The 26220-nt window shown below is 35.3% G+C and overlaps 4 protein-coding genes across 8 annotated transcripts in view; 2 read left to right on the top strand and 2 right to left on the bottom strand.

Annotated features, from left to right (window-relative positions):
* LOC126776882 (Krueppel homolog 2) overlaps positions 1-295 on the bottom strand; it is a 92861-nt gene extending 92566 nt beyond the window's left edge. For 4 of the 5 annotated variants that reach the window (XR_007669986.1, XM_050499739.1, XM_050499738.1 and 1 more), the window contains exon 1: positions 131-295. The gene's annotated coding sequence lies outside the window, so the exon portion shown is untranslated. The remainder of the gene's footprint in view (positions 1-130) is intronic. The other variant, XM_050499740.1, reaches the window with a different exon arrangement.
* A 1072-nt stretch (positions 296-1367) lies between these two features.
* Positions 1368-3641, top strand: LOC126776823 (probable asparagine--tRNA ligase, mitochondrial). The gene is made up of 3 exons (XM_050499631.1): positions 1368-1604; positions 1681-2691; positions 3343-3641. The coding sequence occupies exons 1-3, from the start codon at positions 1479-1481 to the stop codon at positions 3598-3600; spliced, it is 1395 nt and encodes a 464-aa protein (XP_050355588.1). The 5' UTR covers positions 1368-1478; the 3' UTR covers positions 3601-3641.
* Positions 3642-3780: 139 nt separating this feature from the next.
* On the bottom strand, positions 3781-21015 carry LOC126776941 (uncharacterized). The gene is made up of 16 exons (XM_050499812.1): positions 20820-21015; positions 20527-20741; positions 19247-19372; positions 18982-19158; positions 18155-18322; positions 17838-17930; positions 16142-16742; positions 12564-12696; positions 12172-12473; positions 10284-11843; positions 9862-10198; positions 9547-9773; positions 9122-9342; positions 8749-8937; positions 5336-5507; positions 3781-5124 (listed from the first exon to the last, which is right to left on the bottom strand). The coding sequence occupies exons 2-16, from the start codon at positions 20677-20679 to the stop codon at positions 4763-4765; spliced, it is 4821 nt and encodes a 1606-aa protein (XP_050355769.1). The 5' UTR covers positions 20680-20741; positions 20820-21015; the 3' UTR covers positions 3781-4762.
* A 1834-nt stretch (positions 21016-22849) lies between these two features.
* Positions 22850-26157, top strand: LOC126776877 (protein YIPF2). The gene is made up of 4 exons (XM_050499730.1): positions 22850-23149; positions 23350-23528; positions 25216-25416; positions 25661-26157. The coding sequence occupies exons 1-4, from the start codon at positions 22966-22968 to the stop codon at positions 25979-25981; spliced, it is 885 nt and encodes a 294-aa protein (XP_050355687.1). The 5' UTR covers positions 22850-22965; the 3' UTR covers positions 25982-26157.
* Positions 26158-26220: the final 63 nt, after the last annotated feature.

Genomic DNA, 26220 nt, shown 5'->3' with positions numbered 1-26220 from the left:
GACGTAGAAAAAACTCGTTTGTGAGGGCAATTAAGCAATGGTTATTAGTTACAGGTACGATTGAAGATATTTCAATATTTTTTTTAATTTAATAAACTTGAAAGTGCAAAAACTATATTAATATACTTACATTTTAGAATAAAACTTTAGTTAACTAAATCACAATAATATTTAACTTATTGAGTTCTTTGATAATTTCACTGAACGATAGAAACTGTGAACATGATTTACTTTAATCAAAAAGAATCGCTTTAATGACAGTACAATTTATTAAATTGACACACGTACTCGTACCATAAGCAATATAGACTTGATGTAGCTTAAAAATTAAAATACAAAGAAATAAAAATATATTTACACTTTAAATCATTACCCATAAACAATAAGTAGTTTAGAATAATTACTGTATATAACGTAAACGAAAGTACAAGTTGGCTTAAGTATATTGAATATATAATATAAAAATTGAAATTAACGGTCGTCGTCGTTCCGTTAAAACAGAAAATTGTATAATTATTGTGAATTATTTAAATTCGTTAGTTCAAATATTTGTAGAAGTATATTCAAGTGGCAAGAATGCTAGCAGCATTTCCCCTCTGATATCGCAATTCCGATTCTCTGGGCGAAAAATAAACCAGCCCTCCTGCCACCAGTGGAGGCAATAAGACGGGGTGTAATACTTTTTATGAAAGTTTTTGCATTATTTTTTACTCCAAAGAAATGGAACAAAAATATAATTTGGAACAAGAGACGAATATTTGTACTGTTCGTTCGCTTCAGATTTTTCTGATTTGAGATGAGGCCAGTGTGTTAACACAGTCATGTTGAGTCCCACATTAGGGTCCTTCCTCGTTCCCAGGGAACCAGTGTCAGTCCATCGGGTCTCTTGCCAACATCACGACTAATTCCATAGAGCTCAGAGGGCTTAAGAACAGGAACTTCAATGGTAGCAAGAGCCCTTTTTATTAATAAAAACATATAACAGTAAGAGCCTGTTAATGTCCCACTGCTGGGCTAAGGCCTCCTCTCTCTTTTAAGAAGAAGATTTGGAGCTTATTCCACCACGCTGCTTCAATGCGGTTTGGTAGAATACACATGTGGCAGGATTTCAATGAAATTAGACACATAGATGCAGGTTTTCTCACGATGTTTTCCTTCACCGTCAAGCACGAGATGAATTATAAACACAAATTAAGCACATGAAAATTCAGTGGCGCTTCCCCGGACTTGAACCCACGATCATCAGCATCAACCTACCGTTTAATTAGCATGAAATCATTTAAAAATAATGAAAACTAGGCTGTATGATGCAATACACTATCATTCCAAGAAGAGAATTAATAAAAAAATATTTATCAAATGTCAACTTATGGATAATTTACCTATCAACATATCAACCTATTAAATATTAATGTTTTGAATTTTGATAGGCTTAAGAAATATTAAATATTTGAAAAGATTATTAAATATTAAGAAAAATGTTATTTAAGAGAGTGTTTGTTAATTTAGATAACTATTATAAAATTAGCTTAGCATCAAAAAAGTATAGTATTATTGCCTCTGTCTTAGAAAAACCAAAAATTGGAGAAGTAACTGAAGTTAAGGTTATTTAATATTTTGATTAGAAATACGCTTGTATACAATATACAATTTTAAAACGAAGTGCAACTTTACTTACAGGGATGGGTAAAAAGCCTTCGCATACAGAAGGAATTTATTTTTGCAGATGTAAACGATGGATCTTGCGCACAAAAGTTACAGATTATTATTCCAAAAAATCTTGATATTGATGACACTTTAACATACGGTAGCTCTGTACATATAACTGGAAAATTGTCTAAAAGTCCTAGAGGGCAATTGGAATTACTAGCAGAAAATGTTAATGTTCTTGGTAAATGTGTAGTTCTAGATGGATACCCATTTAATCCGCGCACTATACATCCACCAGAATATATTAGACAATATCTTCATTTACGATCACGCACAAATTATATGGCAGCAATATTGAGGATACGTCATGCTGTCACAAAAAATATACATGATTATTTTACAAAAAAAAATTTCACTCTCATCCATACTCCAATATTGACCTCCAATGATTGTGAAGGTGCTGGTGAAGTATTCAAAGTACAACCTGAAAATGAGGAAACCATGAAAGCAATGATGCAAGAAGGAAGAAATAGGGATTCGGCTTACTTTGGATCTAAGACTTTTTTAACAGTATCTGGTCAACTGCATTTAGAAGCTATATGCAGAGGATTGGGTGATGTTTATACACTGGGCCCCACATTCCGTGCAGAGAATTCTAGATCACGATTGCATTTATCTGAATTTTATATGCTAGAAGCAGAAATTGCATTTTGTGATAGTATAGAAAAACTACAAGCTTTTATAGAAGACTTTTTAAAATATCTTTTTGTTGTAACTAGGAACACAAATGAAGCTGATTTATTTATAATAGATAAGAAAAATAAAGCACCAAGCTGGTTAAATAAACAATTTGTGACATTGACTTATGTTGAAGCAAGAAATATTTTGGCTGCTAAAGGTTTAGATGTTGCAGATGAAGGTATAAATAAAGAACAGGAGTTGACTTTAGTAGATTACTGTCAAGCTCCTGTTTTCGTTATACAGTGGCCGAGAAACTTAAAATCCTTTTACATGAAAGAATCTCCACTGGATAATAGTAAGGTGATAATTTTATTTTACAAAAGATTTTTTCAATGACCAAAGGAGTAAACAAACCTTATGTTTACATATTCCATTGGATATGGATTAACTCTCTTACATTATATATCACTAACAGTTCTTAATGAATCTATCTTAATTTAAAATAGATCACTTACTTACATTCACTTTTAATTAATACTAACTATATCATATCAATTCAGAGTTGTTCATTTATCTTGACTCTTCTAGTCATCAGAAACGTCTAGAATGAAGTAAGGCCAGTATGGGCTAATCCTGTTATATTCTCGTTCTAACATTGAACAGAAATGTTTTTTTTTTTTTTTTTATAGAATAGGAAGGTGGACGAGCATATGGGCCACCTGATGGTAAGTGGTCACCAAACGCCCTTAGACATTGGCATTGTAAGAAATGTCAACCATCGCTTATAGCCAATGCGCCACCAACCTTGGGAACTAAGATTTAATGTCCCTTGTGCCTGTAATTACACTGGCTCACTCACCCTTCAAACCGGAACACAACAATATCAAGTATTGCTGTTTTGCGGTAGAATATCTGATGAGTGGGTGGTACCTACCCAGACGGGCTTGCACAAAGCCCTACCACCAGTTTCATTTATAAGAATATTATTAATAACACATTATGTTATTTCAGGTTGATGCATTAGATCTATTGGCACCACTAACAGGGGAAATTGTTGGTGGCAGTCTAAGAGAGGATGACTATAAAAAGCTTGAAGGAAAATTGCCATCAGATGCCCTAAAATGGTACTTAGAATTGAGAAAATTCGGGAATATACCTACTGGGGGATTTGGTCTCGGCTTGGAGAGAATATTGCAAGTACTATGTAATGTTCCTAATATAAAAGACACTCTTCCATTTCCAAGGTGGCCACATAATTGTGATATGTAAATAATATGTTGATTTAAGCTTAATAAAATAGTGTAGTGTTATTGAAACTGTTTGATTTCTCAATTAAATGTTGAATCAGTTTTTTAATTAACAATAAGACAACATGTAAGCACAATAATACTAAGGTATTTTTTTAAGAAAAAATAAAACCAAGTCATTCATAAAATTACCTTTATTTCAAGAGTAAACATAGTGGTACTTATTAAAATAAAACAAGTCACATTTTGTGATATTTATTAAAAAATTGGATGTTATTTTCTGTAGTGTCCCACAGTCATGCTTTAATCAATAGATTTTTTTAAAGGAAAACAATAACAAGAGATTCCTTTACCTAACTTAAAACCTTACAAATGTAAATACTTTATACATAAGTTACACAACTAAAATACAAATATTATATACAAAATCTATTTACACTGTGATAGCACATTTTCTTATAAAAGAAAACAATTCGCACACATTTAATAATGTATACGTTCTAATCTTAATTTTAATATCACATTGTTTAACGTAATGGTATTTGTTTACTTACAATATGTTAGAAGTACAATTTATAAACTGCTTAAATTAATTAATACAATTTTTGTATTTTTATTTTTCAGCAGTATTAGTGGACAATAATTCCAAACCGTTAGATTACATATATTAGGTATGAAATTGTACTACACATTATTAAAGAGTAAAGTACTTTTTTTTCAATATTTACTTTTTATTTAGTAGATAGATTGGGAAATGTTACTATATAAGAGCAGCTAATTTATTTAGTATTGGAAACTGAGTATATAAGACAAATTAAAACAAAAGCATCAAAAATTAAATCTTATGTCCACCAAGTAACTACCGAGTAAATGATTTTTTTTGAGCATATTTTCAATTGAATCTAATTATATATTTTAAGAGTAACATTTGAAAATTTAAATTTTTTATGCTAATTATTTTATGTTTCAACATCAAAATCAAGGAAATAAAAAAAGATGGATCAAAAGAAGTCCAGCTTTTTTCTAACCTTCAAACATTTGTAAACTAATCAAGTAAACAATCTTAGGCAGTGACATAGTTAACATCAATTCCTTTGTTGCAAATCCTCATAATAATATCCTCATTAACATAACACATGAGTCCACATGGTTTTCAGTATATTACTGACACTTACACTTTTTTTTCACATAACAGAGCACAATCCTGACAATTCACTGCCTTTCTGCACAGGCGGCTGCCTACTTAAATGCACGCCTTCTAGTGACGGTTTTAATTTGTATTCCAACTCTGGTTCCTCACCAGGAGGTAAGGGTTCATCATCTACGCTTACGTCCTCCAGTATTTTTTCTTCTTGATTATTGACAAATGATGTTATTGATTTTGAAATATTGATACGGATTCCTCCAAGTGGAAACACCGGTGCGGTCGTGGCGTCTTCGAGTTGCACGTTGCCGTCGATTGATGACATCACTGTGTTGTGAGGGGTGGTATCAATTGTCGGGGGCATTATGCTTTCGACTTCTGCTGTGATTATTGGTTCGTCATCTGTGAATATCGACATAGTACTGTTACTTTGTTGTTTGTGTATTTATATATAGCATATAAGTATAGCAACATAAATGACTGTAATTAAATGCATACTGAGATAATTTTACGCAAAGAATATTTGTCAAATAAAATAATGTGTATTATGAGACTTTTCACTTTATGGGACAAGATAAGCTTACTTGCACTATCTGAGCAAACAAATTCTTACCAGGGTCAATGGGTTCCTGTTTGATCTTGATATTAGCAAAATCAACCTCCGCCTTCTGGTCGCGGCTGGCTCGCTCTGCGGCCGTCTCATCGTCCGTGTCCTCATCCTCGACGACGACTTGTTCCACAGGCTCTGCCTTTAGCACTACATCGTCTTCGTCGCCCTCGTCGATCTAATTGCAACAAAATTTATTAGATAATCTTCTTAATTGTGGGGACACACATAGCATGACGCAACAATATATACATATTGCACTTTAAGCAATCGACACAGGCATTATTATTATTATTTATTTGACCATATTCATCATATGGTGATAGCGAAGCTCGGCAGAGACGCCTTACAACAGGTGTATGACCTTATTAGTATGCCACCTGCAGAGAAAAAGTATGAGGCCGTAAGAAATAGATTGATAACTTTCTTCATAAGTGCTGAACGTCAATTCAACAAACTCGTATCGGAAATGGACTTAGGAACTCAACGCCCATCGCAGCTGTTGAGAACAACGTCGAAACTCGCCACTAATACCCAGGTATCCACAGAAGCACTGAAACGCCTATGGATATCCAGACTTCCGGGCTCAGTTAAAGTAACTTGGCTGAACAGCTAGAGCAAATAACAAAAGAACTCCAAACACTACGGGTCGAAATTAATGAAATACGAGGACGGAGAGAGAAGCAGAGTAACCCCTGCAACAGGAGCAGGTCAAGGTCCCAATCACGATCCAGAGGACCAAAGAGGACACCAGATAGCTCCAACTGGCTCTGCAGGTACCATTTTCGGTACAATAATTGGGCAAGAACATATGAGAAGTCATGCAACTGGAAGCGACCAGGCAATTTGAAAAGGCAAGACAACAATGGTGAGATGTCGGAAAACTAGATGCGATGCAGTTTAGTTCGGTGGGAGACTGCATAGAGCCGGAGAGTAACCACCGCCTGTGTATAAGGGATAGGAAGACCAGAGTTCGTTTCCTCGTGGACACAAGAGCTAACGTATCCGTTTTACCGGTAAGTCAGTTTAACTGTGATCATACGGTCAGTGGATACAAACTCTTTGCAGCCAATAATTCTGAAATCAAAACTTATGGTATTAAGACAGAGTTAAATTTAGGAGTGCGTAGAAGTAAGCTAGCAATAATAGGAGCAGATTTTCTAGAATATTTTAAACTAATCACAGACAATTTAACTATGTTATGTGCGGTAGGATCCATCATAAAACAGGTTCAGCCTTCTATCAAAAGCATTCAAAATGATAATCCGTATCGAGATATATTAGAAGAATATTCTAGTATTACTAAACCTATAATATATAAGGAACCATCTCGGTCGCCGGACCGGTAATTCTTATAACGTAGTAAAGGCAGAGTTTAAAAAAATGCAGGAACTAGGTATTTGTAAACCAGGTGAAGGAGAATGGGCTAGTCCGTTACATGTCGTCTTAAAAAAAGATGGGCAATTACGCCCATGTGGCGATTATAGAGCGCTTGACGCTATCAAAAAAACGGACCGTCATGCGATACCGCGTCTTCAGGATTTCACTTATATGTTGCTTAATAAGAAATACTTTACGAGGCTAGATTTAAATAGAGCCCACCACAATATTGCGGTAGCACCAGAGGATATAGAGAAAACTAGTATATGCACCCCTTTCGGTTTATATGAGTTCCCCAGAATGAGTTTTGGTCTAAGAAACGCCGCCCAAACATTTCGAAGGTTTATGGACCAAAGGAATAGAACGCATAGGCAGTGCAAACAGTAGAAAATGGTGAGTCAACAGTGTTCTGTTACATAGATAATATACTTATAGCGTCAGATTCATTGTAAATTAATAAAGAACACGTTAAAATACTATTTAAAAGATTTAGCGAATTAGGTAGTACTTAACCGTTTTTTACATAATTTCAAGAAAAAGGACAAAACAAACATTTGTTGGGACGAACAAAGCATTACTGCATTCGAACAATGAAAGGAACCTTCCAGACGCCGTATTAAAACAGGTAGTACTTAACCGATTTTTACATAATTCCAAGAAAAAAGACAAAACAAAAATTTGTTGGGACGAACAAAGCATTACTGCATTCGAACAATGTAGGGACCTTCCAGACGCCGCATTACAATAGGCTGTACTTAACCGATTTTTACATAATTCCAAGAAAAAGGACAAAACAAAAATTTGTTGGGACGAACAAAGCATTACTGCATTCGAACAATGTAGGGACCTTCCAGACGCCGCATTACAATAGGCTGTACTTAACCGATTTTTACATAATTCCAAGAAAAAAGACAAAACAAAAATTTGTTGGGACGAACAAAGCATTACTGCATTCGAACAATGTAGGGACCTTCCAGACGCCGCATTACAATAGGCTGTACTTAACCGATTTTTACATAATTCCAAGAAAAAGGACAAAACAAAAATTTGTTGGGACGAACAAAGCATTACTGCATTCGAACAATGTAGGGTATCTTAACAATGTAGTATATCTTAAAATATTTGCCTTAATCTCAGGCTTATAGCTTATAATATTTGTTTACATCATATTATTATTTAAACAAAATATATTTAATTGTCTTGACCCTTCTGTTCGTGACTAGTTAGTTCATTATAAAGAATGATAAACAATCTAATTGATATATATTTAAAAAAAATATATATTCAACTTGGAAATAAAAAAAACTGTTAAATATCATTCTATTATATTAAAAAAATACATTAATCAAAGCCGAGATGGCCTAGTGGTTTCCCGAAACACGGCAGATTTAATACTACCAATTTCCAAACTTTCGACTTATAGTTAATAAAACTGAGCCTGATTTAGGGCTTGAATGAAGAATTTGGAATCATCTTATAGGCTAACCAGCTACTAGACCAATAATATTGTTTCATAACATGAAAATTCGGCATTGTAAAAAAAAAATAGTTTATTAATTATTTTCATGTGGTAGATTTTTCAGAACCAATATTCAAGTGAAATTCAATACTTTTAAATTGAGTAAAGGTTTGCACTTAGAATTTGAATCTTTAAAAACAAACATAATTTCGAGAACTTTTTTTTTTATATAATAGGAAGGCGGACGAGCATATAGGCCACCTGATGGTAAGTGGTCACCAACGCCCTTAGACATTGGCATTGTAAGAAATGTTAACCGTCGCTTACATCACCAATGCGCCACTAACCTTGGAAACTAAGATGTTATGTCTCTTGTGTCTGTAATTACACAGGCTCACTTACCTGTCAAATCGGAACACGACAGTATCAAGTACTGCTCTTTTGCGGTAGAATATCTGATGAGTGGGTGGTACCTACCCAGACGAGCTTGAACAAAGCTCTACCACCAGTAAAAAAATATGTACTAAGTACTTATATAATGACTACATTTTTATGTACGTAATGTATATAGGTAGCTCACCTCGAGAGGTTCCATCTGCTCAACTTCCGGCTCGACGACCTCCACGACGGACTCGCAGTCGGACTCGTCCGCGTTCTCTGCTCTGACATCGTCGTCCTTAATTTCGATGGCTTCAATGGTTTTATCTTCTTCCATGGACGTTTCCATCGGTACTTCCTCTTTAGGCGGTTCCTCCTTTGTTAGAGATGCCTACGAAAAAGATCAACACGTTGAGTTAGTAAATTTTCTCTACGGGGACAAAATCGAATTAAAAACGATTCACAGCTAAATATTCATTAATAAAAGAATGAATTTATCATATAAAATGACTGCCCAGATATACCGAAGCTAATCCGACTGCCCCCATCAGTGGTCTAGTATAAATATAAAGCACCTTGTAGTCCTGCAGACACAGCGGGTGGTAGTAGAGCAGGTCGTGGCGCACGGAGTTCCTCAGATGCCACTCCTCCTTGTCCTCGTTGTAGAACTGCTGGAAGCGGTCCCCGCACAGCGCGCAGTGGTGCTGCGGCGCGCCGGCCGCCACGCTCGGGCTCTCCTCCGCCTCGCCCGCGGGCTCGCCGTCGTCCGCCGCGCCCGTCTCGAACCAGCTCTTTTCTGCGCCGACGGCGACGGATGGGATGTTAGTTAACTTAGTATACTTTATATTTTAATATATATATATATATATATATATATATATATATATATATATATATATTATAACGAATAAATATGTGCGCAAACACACAGTGGGACGATCCGAGCAATCCGAGAGCGACAAACGGCAGCAGCTAGCTGTTCGCCTGTATACGGACATACCTCTCTCCTCTAGGTCCTCCAGCTCCTCGTACTGCAGCCAGTCGGACAGGTCGTAGTGCCAGTGGCGCGAGTGCGCGCGGCGGGCGGAGTCCCGCTCGCGGCGGTTCTGCCGGAAGTGCCAGTCGAGGTGCTGCGAGTAGCGCACGGTGTGCTCGGGCGGGAAGCGCGCCCCGCAGCCGCTGCACTGCATGCCGCCGTACAGCTTCGCCACGATGCCGGCCTGCTTCCTGGAGCGATACATACCAACGAGCGTTCACAACTTGCGGTCGCATTTATTTTTGTACCCGTATTGATTATAACTCTATTAATACTTACACTCTTAATGTTTCAGACTTCAGTAAATCGACTCGATGTATAACATTTTTATCTTCTTTAGTTTTAGGTTTGACATCTTCAGTCTTTTCGTTCTTCGCTTCCGGCTTAGCGTCGTTCAGCATCGGGACTATGCCGGTTGCCACCAGCTTGGCATACAGATCGTTAACGTTAATTTTCCCAAGAAGTGGTAGTGAGCTAGCCGGTTTTTCCTCTGAAGTCGTTTCTAGACCCGGAATTTTACTTTCCGATTTGGCGAATAACGGCTCGGCGGAGCTGTATTCGGAGCTAGATGCCGGTGCAATACTGGCCGGCATTAAACTTGCTAACATGTCGAGACCTGTTTACAAATAAAATTTAGTTATTATTTTATTAAATAAAATGAACTGGGTCCTTATATAACTTTATGTAGTAATCTAATTTACCTTTAATTTCAACTTCAGGGCTTGGCGTTTCTTGAGACGTTTGTAAAGTTTCTTCTACTTTCACTTCCTCCATATCAACTTCGTTTTCTGTCGTTACAGCAGGTTCTTTCGTAACTGGTGAAACGGCACCCTCCATATCGACTATCTCTATTTGCCCAGGTTTAATGTTCTTCGGTAAAGCAGAAAAACGCACGAAATATTTTTCTCCTCCAACGAATATTGGTTTCGGGAGGTCACCAAATTCAACTTTAAACGGCTGCTCATTTATAAGAACGGTACGCAGGGAATCAACAAAACGGATCGTAAAGTATTGACCATTGACGTGAAACTTTTGTACTTTTGCATCCAAATATACAGGACAAATATTAGTTGCATTGACAATTAGATTAATTTTTCCAGCTACTAATTCAGTTCGCTTAGTTTTACCAATGTCTACTTTTGGTAACGGCCCCTCTAAATGTATTAAGCGAGGCTTTCCGTCAATTATCACCCCTAAAGGCTGACCACCAAAGAAACATTCGTACCACCGACCATTTATGTATAACTCTCTGGTAGGGGCTCCGAACCGGATATCGAAAACTTGATCATCAATTTCTACCTGCTTGTAGCCTTCGTTAAAAGTTAAAACAACCGAGTCTTTGTTATCAAAGGTAACTCGCCTGGAGCCGGGCAGGAATTTTATTTCACGTGGGTCATCCCAGTCTAACATAATGATTGCCGTTTCACCGTAAAATCGGATTTCCCGAGGTATATTGTCAATTTGTATCGTTTTGACAGGATCTTGATCAATGTATTCTAAAATTTTAAAATCAGTAGGTGGGAGATTGTATCCTGGAGCGCCGAGTGGAGGTGGCGACTTTGATCTTTCGTAAGGCTGTAGTGGAGAATCTCCCTGGTACATACCTACTTTTGGAGTTGGAAGGAGAGGCATTCTCGGCTCGAAAGGTGGTCGTGGCCCTCTCTTGTCAAATTTGCCTCTATAGTATGGAGGAACTGGACCTCTGAAACGACGCATTCCAAACTCATCTATTCTTGGCCTTGGCTGTCCTCTCCACCTTGGGAAGGGCCCCATAAACATAGGCATCATGGGCGGTAAAGGAAACATAGAATTGCCCCCTTCCATATGGTCCCCATTGTGAGTCATTCTCATATCCGAATCGTGACGTTGATGATTTTTTTTATCTGGCGCATCCATAAACGGAGCTGGGGTTATCCTTTCATCAATATCCCCATAATTATTTCTATCTGACGGTGAACTTTTTGGTGAGGACACTTTGTTTTCTTCCTGTATATGTGCTTTCAGTTTTCTTTTAGAAACTTCCAAAGATTCTCTTTGCTTAGCTTCTTTAAGCTTTAACTTCTCATTAAGTTGAAGAACTTGATACATTAAGGCATTATATTGATTCTTGTCTAGCTCGCCGTCACTAAACTGTTCTTTAGCCTGATTCATGATTATAGATATAGTTTTTTTGTGATCTTCCGCATCAAAATCTTCCACGTTATCTGTTCTTGCGTCCGGTTCTTCTGAACTAAATGTACGACGTCGTTCTCTTTCTATGCCTGCAAATATTAAATAAATTGGAAAAATGGTTAAATAACTCTATATAATTTAAAAAAAAACCGTGCCTCGGAAAACACGTAAAAGGCGTTGGTCCTGAACTTGATCTCTTTCCGGTCGTGTCGGATTGCCGTCCCATCGGATTAGCAGAGTGAGGGAAGAGAGTGCACCTGTGTTTGCGCACACACTTGTGCACTATAATATTTTCTGTGCAGAGATTAGCCATAATCTCTCTCGAGACTGGTCGCCGGGGCCGAAATCGGTCAGGAAAACATTATTATTATTATAATTAAAAAATGTAATATTATTCTTATTGTACAAAATACATACTTGGTGATTTACTGAATAATAAAGGTCGCCCAAGACCATCCTTTCCCTTGGTAGCTTCTGCTAACTTCGCTCTAACGAGATCTAATTTCGATGGAGTTTTCTTTGTATCCTCCTTTTCTTTAACTTCCTGCCAATCTTTTCTTGGTGATCTGACAGGAGAAACAATATCGTCTTCTTCCTCGTCAGGGTCTAACTTAACCTTCATATTTGGCTTACTATCAGTTATCGATGGCGGCGGAGGAGCGTTCACTTCCTCTACTTTAGGTAGTTTACGAAGATCTACGTCTTCATTTCCAAAAAGACTGTAATATAAAAACATTTTTTATAACCTTAAAATTCTGAAACACAAAAAACGATGTCCTGTCCATGTTCTATTTTTTTAACATACTTACATATCAAACTTTTCATGTTTATTTTTCTTAGCCTTTCCTTCTAGTGTTTCACTAGAAGATCTTTTCTGAGCAACAGGTGCAGCTGTTTCTGTAATAACAGGATGTAATACCCGTAGATCGACATCTTTATTCTCTGGAGCTACTTCCGGTGGATCTGAAAACATGATTCTATTTATTGCAGCTTTAAGTCTCAGCTTGTTTAATCCACACATTTTTACCTGCTCCTTTGTGCTCTGGTTGACAAATAGGGACGATGTATGTTTTTTTAACGTGTAGTTTGATTGAGAGTATAAGTAATAATACTGCCTCAATTTTATAATGTGTTTGAAAAATTGTTAAAGATTATTTATTTTCGATCTTCGGACGCACTTTCACGGTAAAAGGGGTTTATGTTGTGTGATATTCATTTTTATTCCAGTGAGCTGACATTGGTAAATGTTATGATAATGTGTTTATAGATGTTTATTTGAATTTTAATCTGATATAATATAACAGTTCAGACCAGACTTTTATTATATTTGAAAATGGCATGAAGATGAACTTTTATAATAATATTAGTACATAAACTTATATGCTTTTTTCTATTACTTATTGGATTTTATACCGTTTTTATATATTTATTGTGCACTGATTATAAACATATTTCAATTTATCATTACATTTAAGAAAACGTTAAAATTTAACTGAGATTATCAAATAAAAATCTGAAATCCCATACCATGACTCCTTTGGATAAAATTGTTCAACGTTCTCTACTCACGTTATTCACTCTACCAATTTTTGTGTTAATTATGTAGAACAAAAGTATATTAATTTATTGTTAGTAAAGTATATTGATATTCTAGAAGATATAGCCGCCACCACTTTTTTTAAATTCAACGTAATATAGAAGAACACACATAAGGGGATTTAATAAAATGTCATATCTCAATGGAAATACCAGTATAAAGTTTTATTTATCACACAAACATTTTATATAATTTATGTGAACCACACAATAACAAGAGAATTTGAAGGATATATTATGAAATCAAAAGGATATTATACTGTAGGTTTATTTAGTAGAACCGTAAACTTTTTGATATTTAATTGAATGAAAAGGCAGTTATAGTAAAAAGTTTTAAATTATCATATGTTCTTTAAATAATTGTAGACTACGAGATGCGATCCAAAAATTATGATAATCGGTTATTTTGCAATAAATAAAAAAAAAACTATTTTACACTAACATACGGGAAAATAGATGAGTAATAATTTCGTGGACATAATTTGGGATTTAACGTTGGTAGGAACATCAAAAATCTAAGATGTTTGTTTCGCAGACCGTTGTTGACCATTTGTGCTGAATTCAAAGGGATCTCATATGCCAGATTTTAACGCAACTTCACAAATAATACGCAATTCTCATTTCCCTTTGATATTTCAAGTTAAAATCTTAAAAATTATCAGGCCGACCAGACGTTTGTTTGCTCGAGCTGTCTTGGATGAAACATGAATCATAATGAAAAGCAAACGAATTATCAACATTCAGAAAGAGGTTAAAAGTTTAAAGTTCTAGCAGATAAGGCTCTGAGACGCTGACCGAACTTATGCTAAGACAATACACCCAAAGTTGAAATAGCGATGGCTTCCATCCAAGTAGCAGACTTCGAACTGAATCACTTCTCAGTCCTGATGGTCAAATCTCTCCTCCAGTGTCTTTTATATTTTTCCTCGACTCAATAAAACCCACTATAACAGAAACTTTGTAGAATATATAAATAGCGATTGCTGCAAAATACGTTTCGAGAGGAATAATACTAAATAAGGTTTTAGAAAATGGGTGAGCTAAACCTATCATCATTAAGGAAACTATATTAAATTTAATATTGAACATTTCTTTTATATTAAACCGTAAACATTGTATTATACCGTCTTTATAATTACTTTTGGATCATCCCTCGCACAAATTGAATATCCTTGCGTTTTAGAAATGTCACCTATTACTTGTGTGATGGTCAAGTCTTAAATATTTAGGACAGTCGACATAAAAAATGTTTAACACAAAAAATACCTTAACTTGGGCAGCTCTAAGTTTTCATTAAATAAACAAAAATAATTACAAATCGACCTGAAGTTACTATGATTTAAAATTTTTTTTTTTTTTTTTTAATTCATTAACTAGATTTCTCATAAAATATGAAAGAACTGTCGTTTCTGTCGTCTGTCCCACGACTCTTGGAATTGTAGCCGATAAAAGTAAAGCGTAATAAAAATTGAACTTCAGCACTTGTATACGATAGTAAGGTTGCCGAAAATTAGTGGCATTCGTTATGCCATAAATTAACATTTATGAATACAAACTCAAATTGCAAATTTTCTGTAGGTATGTAGCCTACATAAACTCTTGAACTCGGTGATTCATACTTCTTAATATATTTATACTTCAATAGATAAACCAGGTATTAGTTTTTTGCACCCTATCTGTTTTATGTAAGATATCACAGAACTCGAACATTATTGTCCTTCTATTAATATAACAATAGAGTAGTATTCTCCTCTTTCAGAAGCCGTTAGATCTTCTATATCTTGCAGCATCCCGTCGCGGTCCATTGTTCCTTTTCTACCGACGTAAGCCCATGGCGTCGTGGTAAGCTTCATCAATGTCTTCTTGAACACTATGTGTATCCGTAGTTTTGGTGTCAAATAGAGCTCACAGCTCATATGTATTTGTACGCTTATGAATATATATATAATAATAGATGGAGAAAATCTTTAAATTTTCTTATTGTAAATTTGTTACTTTAGAAATGAATTAATTAAACTTTAATAAGTAAATGATTTAATGGAAAAGGTTGAAATTATATCAATATTTCTATAAGACTTCTAAGAATCAGAGTAAATTCTGGTTGCAATCAAAATTGTTAGTACTCAAATAAAAATCTAAGATTAAGGTTAAACCCTCTCACTTGGCTAAGCAGATTCAAATTATTATTCAATTATAAAAAAAATACTAGACAACTAAATTATTCAAGAAATAAACTAAAAAAGAAGGAAGTAAAAATATCTGTATTTATCTAATATATTTGTTGCCAGTTTCTCACTAGAAATAGTCTTTTAAAAAAGTTAAATATTTTATATGTTCATGTAATAGTACAGTACAGAGTGATAGAAACTTCGTCAGCTCACTGGATAAATTGATTAGACCGAACTAAGAAGATATTGGTTATAACTTAACATGTTCTTTTTTCAAATTGAATTTGAATGATCGTGAATCTTCTTTACGTACAGTTACTCTGATTCATATTCAAAAGATTAATATCATTTGACATTTTAGTTACATAAGAACATGGCCTTATAATGTATGAATCGGAACGGTAAGGTATTTTTATGTATATATATTTATGTAAAATTAATGATACTTAGTCTAAGAAGTAAAGGGATTAAAATCCTAAACGTGACAATATGAATACTCCAAGAGATCAAAAATATTTTATTTCTACATAGTCTTTCTTCCTCTTACAACCTAATATCACAGTCGGACTAGAACTCCGCATCGGATCGGATCTAACCTCGCATTCTAAATAAGGTTATCTTACTTGCGGACTCTTCGGGGAGCTCGACCGGGATCCTCTCTAATCTCTCGGGGCTCTCAGATTTCTCCTTATTCCGTCGCATGTAGCGCTCCTTGTGGTAGTTCCTGAGCTCCTTGAAGGCGACGAGGCCGGGCGGCGCGGGCGGCGCGGGCGGCGCGGGCGCCTTGGCCTTGCGCTCCCGCGGGCGGCGCGCGCGCCGGTCGGGCGGCGGCGCGGGCGCGGGCGCGGCGGGCGCGGGCGGCTCCCGGTCGCGCCGCTTCTTGCGCTCGGGCTCCTTGCGGCGCTTGGCCGGCGCGTCGGCGGGCCGCGCGCGGCTCAGCTTGGGGATGGGCGGCAGGCGCGCGGCCGGCCGCAGGCGCTGCGCGTACGCGTCCGCCTCGCCGCGCACGTCGATGGTGATGACGTTCTTGCGCTTGGTGACGGTGACGTCGCGCTCGAGCGGCTTGATGTCGAACACGTTGGGGGCGATGGCGGGCGCGGCGGGCGCGGCGGGCGCGGCGGGCGCGGGCGGCGCGGGCGGCGCGCGGCGCGCCAGGCGCGGGTCGCGGCGCGCGGCCGCCAGCGCGGCGCTCACGGGCGCGATGCGCGCGGGCCGCGGCACGGGCTGCGGACAGGGGCGCCGTGAGCGGGCGGGCCGAGGGGTACTGTACGGGTTGGACACGATTAAAATCTCTCGCATTGATCGGTCGGCGATCATGCGTGGCTCCCCCGTAGCGGTTATTACAAATATCAGTTGTAGCGAGATTTTGATTGTATCCAACGAATATAGTAACGTCCTCGACCTGCTCCGATGTTTAAGACTTTCGCATCGATTTATCATCAGCTTTTTTATTTCTCACATTTGGTATGCTATATTTTACGACTTTCGTTTTGTTCCTTCAAAGGATTATTCACACTAAATCGATTACTACATCAGAAAAAATATTGTTTACATAATCATACAGTATATGCTGTACTTTTATTTTAAAAAAATAACTATATACGTATATTCCGACATAAAGGGGAAAACTCTGTATCTAAATCTATGTATACGAGGAATAGAAAACGCTCTGAATACTATTGTAAGATAAGAAGTCGAAAAGTCAAAAAGATATTCTCTAATTCCATAATTCCTACCCAGACTTTCATATTAAACGCGATCAAAGGCTTTAGATAAGTCCCAGAAAAACCCCCAAAACATTCTGTAACTGGTCCGTACTGGTACAATATAATCCAAATCTCTAATATCTCAAATGTAATCTCCTTATTTTATTAATCGTAATCAAATTAAATGCCTATTTACAATACGCCTTTAATTAAGCTTAAAAATTATTCAGAGATCTGGATATTGGATACTTTTAAGAAATTAGTTATTCATGTGGTTTCCCGAAGTATACCGTCCGACCATGCAATTTTATTTTTCGACTTTGTTTGGTCACGGTCACGGTCACTCGCAATATAATAGATCAAAATGCACGCAATTTCAACGTATACGGACCAGGTACTGCAATATAGGGTACATTGCGTTTTTTATTTTAATGCTATTGAAATTTTTACATTCGATTACAGTCGTGACCTCTGACAAACTATCTTTAATAATAATGAAAAGGGATTATTTGATTACCGTTAAAATAAACAATTTTAGAATAATTGTATGAAGTATGAATTAACAAAAATTAAGTTATCTACGTTCTACAACCAAAATGTAAGCACTACTCACCGGCCCAAGCCTCTGCTTGACGGACAGCGGCGCGTCGGGCGCGGCGGGCGCGGGGGGCGCGGCGGGCGCGGGGGGCGCGGGCGGCGCGGCGGGCTGCGGGAGGGAGACAACCTTTGAAGTACGAACGTTCGCGATGATGACGTCACGAGAACCATTTATTAATCTACTATCTATGTGGTAACTATGCAGCAAATGTTGTTAACATCTGCTGCATATTATTACTTTTTTTTTTCGTTTGAAACAGTATTAATTGTAAGGTTGATTTTCTGAGCCTGTATGCCGCACACCACAGCGATGAAAAAAAATATAGTATTTACCATTTTAGAATTCTTTTCCGCCAGCTGCAGTTGCCGCCTAGTCTGCTCGAGCTCCATTTCGACCTTCTTTCTCTGCAGCATGAGCAGCTCTTGCTCCTTCTTGGCGAGCACGCTGCGCATCCGCTCCTCGTCCGCCGACAGCGGCGCCGCGCTCGTGGTGGGCGTCGACTGCGGGAAATGCACGTCTTGTTATATATGTGTTGTCGAATAATACCGACTCAACTTTGTATCTACTTATTTATCCGTATTTAATTCATTCGAGAAACGTTTGCCATTGCTTTATCATATTTTGCTTAACAAGATAAACACATTAAAATCATCTAAGCAAAAGATCAAATCAGGACAGACCATTCAATGGGATTCCCGAATGTGAATTTTTGGTCACTAGTTGCAAATCGTTCATGTTACTACACGAATGACGTCAAAATCGTTGCTATGAATCACATGATTATTAATGTAAAAATATCCATACTGTCCAACTTGTACCATACCTATCTAAGATTTTTATGTATTAATATACTTTTTCTAATAAATTTGTAGCATATTACAATTACTATGAAGGACCAAGCATGATATAAAATATAGTCTATAAATTAGACAAACTAAGGACAATATTTATCACTTTGATTTTATTGCTTGTTGTAGCTACTAAATTAAAGTGTTGTTTTATTGCAACTAATAAATATAATTCTACTATTACATTTTCAAATGATAATAAGCAGTCAACGTATACTCTCACAATAAAAATTCGAAACATCAGTCGCAATACACAAGTTATACAACTAATAAAAATATATACATTAAAACATAATCAACTAAAAAAACACCTTTTTCAGAAAATTTGGATTTACATGGATGTTAGACTGTTGTGGTTGAGCTTGAATCGGCCAAGCGGGATCGATCAGATTCACTTTAACGTCCAGCTGATACAACTTCATAGACGGAAACACCTCATGCCAAGTCTCACGAAGTTTGAACATCTGTGAACGTACTTTTTCATCTACCTGTGAACATAGACACTGTTAATACCAAATTAAGAGATAATAAAAAATATATAATTGCATGATACCAAACAAAGACAATCATATATACCTGTTTAAAAGTCTTAGTGAAGATGTTAACAATTATCTGGGAGAACTTCTGTGTGTATGCACCACCAACATTCTTGATAATTGAATCAACTAAATAGAGAACTGGCAGCTTGATGTCAGGAGGTACCTGTGTGGAGGAAAAATTTCATCTAATCCAAAAATCCTCTGGCTAGCCAAGTCCATGCCGGCTTGCCCAGTCAACGACTGCAATGAGTTCCATGAATATTTTTTGACTTTAATTATTGATGTTGTGGTAAAGGAAATAATAATACAAAAAATTTTTCACAACGGTTTAATTTTAATGACACTTGAAAATAAATAAGAACTCAGTTTGAAAAATGCATTTATTTGCCAACATTTTGGTATACAACCAAAAAAATCATCGAGGTATTTGTTTCTTCAATAACATACCCATAAAGGTATATGAAATAATGATTATTATGATTCACAACAGGTATCTCCTATGAATATTTAAAAATAAATCATTTAATGTTAATGTAAAATAAATAATATCTTGTAAGTTTCATAAGCATCTACAAGTTTAAAAATTTGATAATAGATTATAAAAATAAATTTGAACTTTATTAGGAATGAGAATTTTTGTTTCAATATGGTAAATACAATTATATTTATATTAAACAAAAACAACACAAACAAAATGTCCATGATCAGAAACACATTTGGTTAAAACACTTGATTCAAAATATTTCTTGTAAGCACATTGTAGAATATAAAAATAAATTTCTAAGCAAATGTAGTCTAAGAAAATTGGCAATGATTGTTCTAAAATCTATGTATATGTTCTGTGATCTTTTGTAATAATGACATTGAGAAAAATGAAAACAACTCTGAAATACACATATGGTATTAATTTTACATTTTTGCACTTATATACATTTCAGCCCTTCTGAATTTAAATAAAGAAGTGGAATTACAAAAGGATCTAATAAAACGAAATATTAGTTTTAACTTGAACTATAAAATATAAATAAAATATTACGCACCCTTATTGTTTACCCCCTACATCAAAAATAAACCAAGGACATGTATATTTATCTTATTTACAAAACCGATTGTAAGCTTGGTAAAATCTAGATATTCAGATTAGGAGATACCTGTTTGGTCCCAGCAACTGGTTACAAAGATCATATAATCGCACAGTGAACACAAGCGCACCCAATTGTGCGTAATCATAATTTTGTGACACTTTCTCGATAGCTCACGTCATAGCGTGGCATTTCCAACGCCAGCCGTTCGCGATATTTAAAAATGCAAATTCACCTTCTCCAAGTGTTTCTCCACGGTTTCAACAATAACCCCTGCGTGCTCGATATTCTCTTCTGCGAGTATTGTGAGCATGTTTATCAGAGGTTTGCTGTTGACGGTTAGATCCGCCAAGCTGGACGCGTACTCTTCTGCTATTTCCTTCGCCATGTTTCACAGCTACTACTATAGCATGGACTATCATACCACACTATATCTTCACAAACACATTGCTGTAATTAAAATAAATTCACAGTTACGTGGCTTTTCAACATGGCGAAATTTTCCAAAGCAACACGAACAAAACTTACGTTATCGTAGATAATGAAGTAAAGATGACTGAGGTCGCACAATTTATCGGGTTAACTCACGTACAGAAAGATATACGCATTCTGACGATTAAATCACCTTTGAAAACATATTTTTACAAACACTTCATGCGAAAGTCTCGATGTAACTGCGTGCCGAGTGCAAGAAGTAATCTAAATCAAAATGGCGTCTATTTGTCCTGTCGGTGTTATCTCTGTTTTTTGTCCACAGATTAACTAATTACCTATAAGTATTGTAGTTAAGGCATAGACTATTCATAATATTTTTAAAATATTTTGACTGGGGTTGGTAACTATGTAATAATTTTTGACCTTATTATTATTTTTTATTTCATGCTACAGTCCCCAAACTGCTTAAAATGTATAAATTGTTAACCATAAAATTTTATAACATTCGTTCCTTTGTGTAGTCTATTAACATGTATGAATGCCCTATGACTTTTACTTTTAGCTTTAATTCTTTAAAATCGTTTTATTTGTAACGTATATTATATAATATACAGGGTTACAGAGTAATATGTCACGATCCTTTTAAAGGGTTATAGTTCAGGACAATAGCTATCAAATGACCCCCAAAATGCTTATGCAAAAGTGTATCGTTTTCGAGTTATTAATTTTTTAATATTTTTTTTATTTAAAAGATGTTTAAGATTCTAAAATTCAATAAAAAAAAATCAACGTATTTTCCCTATTTTTTTTTTGTATTTCTTGCTAGGGTACATCCTAGTTAATAATAACCAGTTATAAAACAAAAACAATCTTCAAGCATTTTTAAATTACAGATCCAAAACTGTACAACTTTTCGATTTTTAATTTTGATTCTTTAAGTTACTCGCAATTTTTTTGTAACAATCACTATGGCTCTTATCGTGCGGATCATTTTAAAAACATCTGCGTTTCCTTAGCTATCCATCGGTACATAAAAAGTACAGTAACAATCATAAACTCAGGAGAAAATTAGATAACAAAGAGACCAGGTAGGAAATTCTAAGAAATGCTATTGTTAAGAAATTAAATCTGGATCAAAGACAAAAGGACCTCAATGCAAAGTAGTTAAAGATTATTTTTAATAGGGGTAATAGGTAAAAAAGGAGAGATAAACCAGAGCTGTTTGTGGAATACTATTATCAATTCCTTTGAATTTACCGTCATTTTTTCTAATTTCCTTTTATCTCATTTCTTTTAGGAATAAGAGTAATAAAACCTTGTCGGGGTACATAATACTCACTGTACTTGCACTGCTCGTATAGTGTGATCAAAGATGGTATTACTAACTACCACAATATTCGATATTGGTCTCAAAAAGAACAGGGAAACCCTCACAAAAAGCGATTAAGCGGTTCCCAAAGACGTTTCTCGGTAAACGTCTGGATGGGGATTATCAATGATAATCTTATTGGGCCACATTTCCTACCTGATAACTTAAATGGTGAACGTTGATTTTTGTTTTATTGAATTTTAGAATCTTAAACATCCTTTAAATAAAAACAATATTAAAAAATTAATAACTCGAAAACGATACACTTTTGCATAAGCATTTTGGTGGTCATTTGATAGCTATTGTCCTGAACTATAACCCTTTAAAAGGATCGTGACATATTACCCTGTAACCCTGTATAATTTTAATAGACATTTTTACTTAGCTATTACAGTTACCTATTATTTAAACTCATTAATGAGTTTTTTTATCACCATTAATGTACGTTTGTCACAAAACATATTTTTCTTAAATAATAACTCTATAGTAATAGTATTATGTACCAATAGTAGTATTGTCGATCGAAGTCTATGTATTATGAAAGAAATAAATAATCAAAGATATTTAAATACTTTACATTTATGATAAAAAGAATATTTAATAAATTGCTACCAAGTTCCATGCACAGAATCGGCAAAAAAATTGTTTAGTAAGAGCAACGCAGTTAAAAATGATGCTTTTTATATATTGTAGAATTAATACTATTTTGCAGCATTGTATACGCTGCTAAAGTTTTTGATCTGGTAGTACTGAGTTTGTCTGCTGGTAAAAAGTGACATTAACTTTTGACTTACATAGAATAAAATTTTGTTTGGAGAATTATTTGAAAACATTCGTAAATAATAAAAATCTTTAAGATAGAGAGCTATAATGGCCAATATAAACACTGGACAGTTATTAAATTTTCAAGATTATTCTCCAGAACATAATGAAAGGAGTGCACGAATCGACGTGGAGGCTGTCCATACGAATCAATATAATAATTCCATGTCTAATTCAAGTTATAGTTATGAAGAGCCGAAAGCAGCGGAGGAGCCGCAGTCTGCTCCGCAAAGTTAGTTTTTTTATTTACTAATATAAATTTGAACGTAAAATAATATATTCTATCTCGACCTATGAAATAGTCTTTTATATACAATCACAGTAGTTATATTAATTATTAATCAAGTAAGAAAATATAGACTAAATTATAATAAAAATTTGTTTTTTATGAACATTTCAGTATAATTTAACTCTCTCTCTCTATATTTCCAGCCAACCACAACTTTTGGACGATAGAATATTATCAAAAATATTTTGATGTACACACAAGTGAAGTGGTGGAGCGAATAATATCATCAGTGTTGCCTCAGAAAGTATCTCGGAATTACTTTGATGAAAGGATTAAAGGAAAACCAGATTTGTATGGGCCAATTTGGATATCTGTTACTCTGGTAAGAAAACTAACGTAGACATTATTTACATAGAGTAGGGTTTTAGAATTTATTACTTTCCTGATCTGCTATGGCTTATGAATGTAATAATAATGTCCTCCAGACCAATTTCTAAGTTGGCCAATCTCAGGAGAGATTAGCCAACTACAAAGGGGATATCATAGTGCACAAACACAGGTGCACTCCGATGAGATAGCAATCCGACACAACCAGAAAAAGCTTAGGCACAGGACCAACAGCTTTACGTGCTTTCCGAGGCATGGGAGTGTACATACTTCTAACTTCCAGACTCCGGGCTGTAACTGAGATTTTTCTGACAGAAAAACCCAATAACTTTTTATTGGCCCGACCTGAGAATTGAACCCAGGACCTCCAGGTCTGCGGCCTTACATCAAACCACTAGACCAAAGAGGCAGTCATGAATATAATATGATAATAATAAAATATATCATTAGTTTCACTGATAACTTATTATTTAATATGAATTTGCTTTAAGCACTGATGCATATTAAAAATTGAATTAATTTCTTTCTATTGACACTTCCTTTGAAAGTGTTATGAAAATAGTGCTTGTATCTTTATTTTGAAAAGAATATGAATAGCTTGAAGAGAATGTGTGCTAAATAGATAGGTATTTTATCTGGAATAACAACATTTTCGCTTCATCTTATACAGTACAGTAACAGCCTGTGAATGTCCCACTGCTGGGCTAAGGCCTCCTCTCCCTTTTTGAGAAGAAGGTATGTTGCTTATTCCAGCACGCTGCTCCAATATGGATTGGTGGAATATATATGTGGCAGAATTTCAGTGAAATTAGACACATGCAAGTTTCCTCACAATGTTTTCCTTCACCGTACCCTACAAGATGAATTATAATCACAAATTAAGCATATAAAAATTCAGTAGTGCTTGCCTGGGTTTGAACCCACGATCATCATTTAAGATTCACGCATTCTTGTCACTGGACCATCTCAGCTCTCTTCAAGTTATAGCCTATTCCAACCACAAGAGGAGTAAACCCAAATAAATAGCTTTGACACCAATATCAATTGATGCTATATCATTGGTCAAGATCTTGAATAATCTATGATATTCATTATGGATTAATGAAAAAATTGTGTTTTCAATGTCCGCAAAGTTGTAATGGGGACTTCGAAAGTTAAATTAATGTGGTATAACTAGTTAAGTGGAATAGTGTTAATCAAGAACTGTTTATAGTTCATAATACAGCAGAACAATATGAAAATCGCATGCAATTTGTAAATCTACGGTTTGTTTACCTTTACTCCTGTATTGATTGGAATAGGGTGTAGTATGTTCTTTTCTTTGAAGATTATCTTCATTTTTAACTTTTAAGTGACACAAATACAATAATCTTTAGAAATTTCATAATATAAATAATACGAATTCTCTTTTTTTTTGTATAAAATATATTTATTTTTGTGAATATAATATAATTTAGGACATTCTAGTTATACTAATATTATGAAGAGATAATCAATATTTTCCTGTAAAAGTCATGATTTGGCATAAAAAAGATAATTGTTCCACCTAGATGAAGTTGGGATGGGCGCTAATTACAAATAAAAATAAAGTAAAACTTATCAGATAATAAAAAAAAATTAATGCAGAAAGTTCATTTGATTCTAATTTAGTTTAAAATTTAATAATAATTTTTATATTTTAGATTTTCACAATAGCAGTCAGTGGAAATATTGCTAATTACCTACAAAGTATAAATAAGGCTGTTATCTGGAGGTACAACTACCACCTAGTTTCTTATGCTGCCACTGCCATCATCTGCTATGTCTGGCTGGTTCCCTTGGCTCTGTGGGCTGCTCTAAAGTGGACTACTGTGCCTGATGGTCAAGATGAAATGGAGACACAGGTTTGTTGTTATTATACTGCTATACTATATTTCCTAGTACTTTGGTTAATAAAACCTATATCTCTAAATTTATAAATCAAGTTGATCAACTTCAAACATTTACATTTTAATATAGTAATATACATATTTATTTACTTCATTATCATGGTTTCTTTTCTTATCTTAAATGTATCTATCAATATAATTTATCAGATAATGTTATAATTATAAATATACCATAACCTTATATTTCTAATCTTTACAGACATCAAGCACACCAACAATGATATCGCTGTTTTGTCTGTACGGATACTCCCTTTCAATCTACATTCCCGTAGCAATACTTTGGACCATTCCAATATCATGGCTTCAATGGCTCTTAGTTCTTATGGCAGCATTAGTGTCAGGCGCTGTGCTTATATTTTGGCTTCTCCCAGCATTGAAAAAATCGAAATATTTTCTTATTTTAACTGGTTCAATAATTGGTTTTCACTTTTTACTAGCAACTGGATTTATGTTGTATTTCTTCCATGTTCCCGATTCTCCAAGTAAAGTGCCTGTTGTTGTTCCTACTACTCCACCATAAAGTTAGATTATATAAACATGTGATGTATGTATATAATTTTATTAGTACTTATATAGCACAATGTATTGTTATTCACTTTGAATGTGATTTTTTGTAAGATGTATCCTAACTAGAACTGCAATCCAATATTATTAAATTACTTATGTACAATAAATAATATCCAATATTGAAAAATACTATGGGCTTTGAATTTATAGAGGACTGCATTAAGTGGATGCATATAATTGTGAGATAAGTAT

This window comes from Nymphalis io, chromosome 21, assembly GCF_905147045.1.
Source record: "Nymphalis io chromosome 21, ilAglIoxx1.1, whole genome shotgun sequence".
NCBI lineage: Eukaryota > Metazoa > Arthropoda > Insecta > Lepidoptera > Nymphalidae > Nymphalis > Nymphalis io.
Note: the sequence above shows the minus strand (reverse complement) of the source record. Positions and strands in the feature narration are given on the sequence as shown.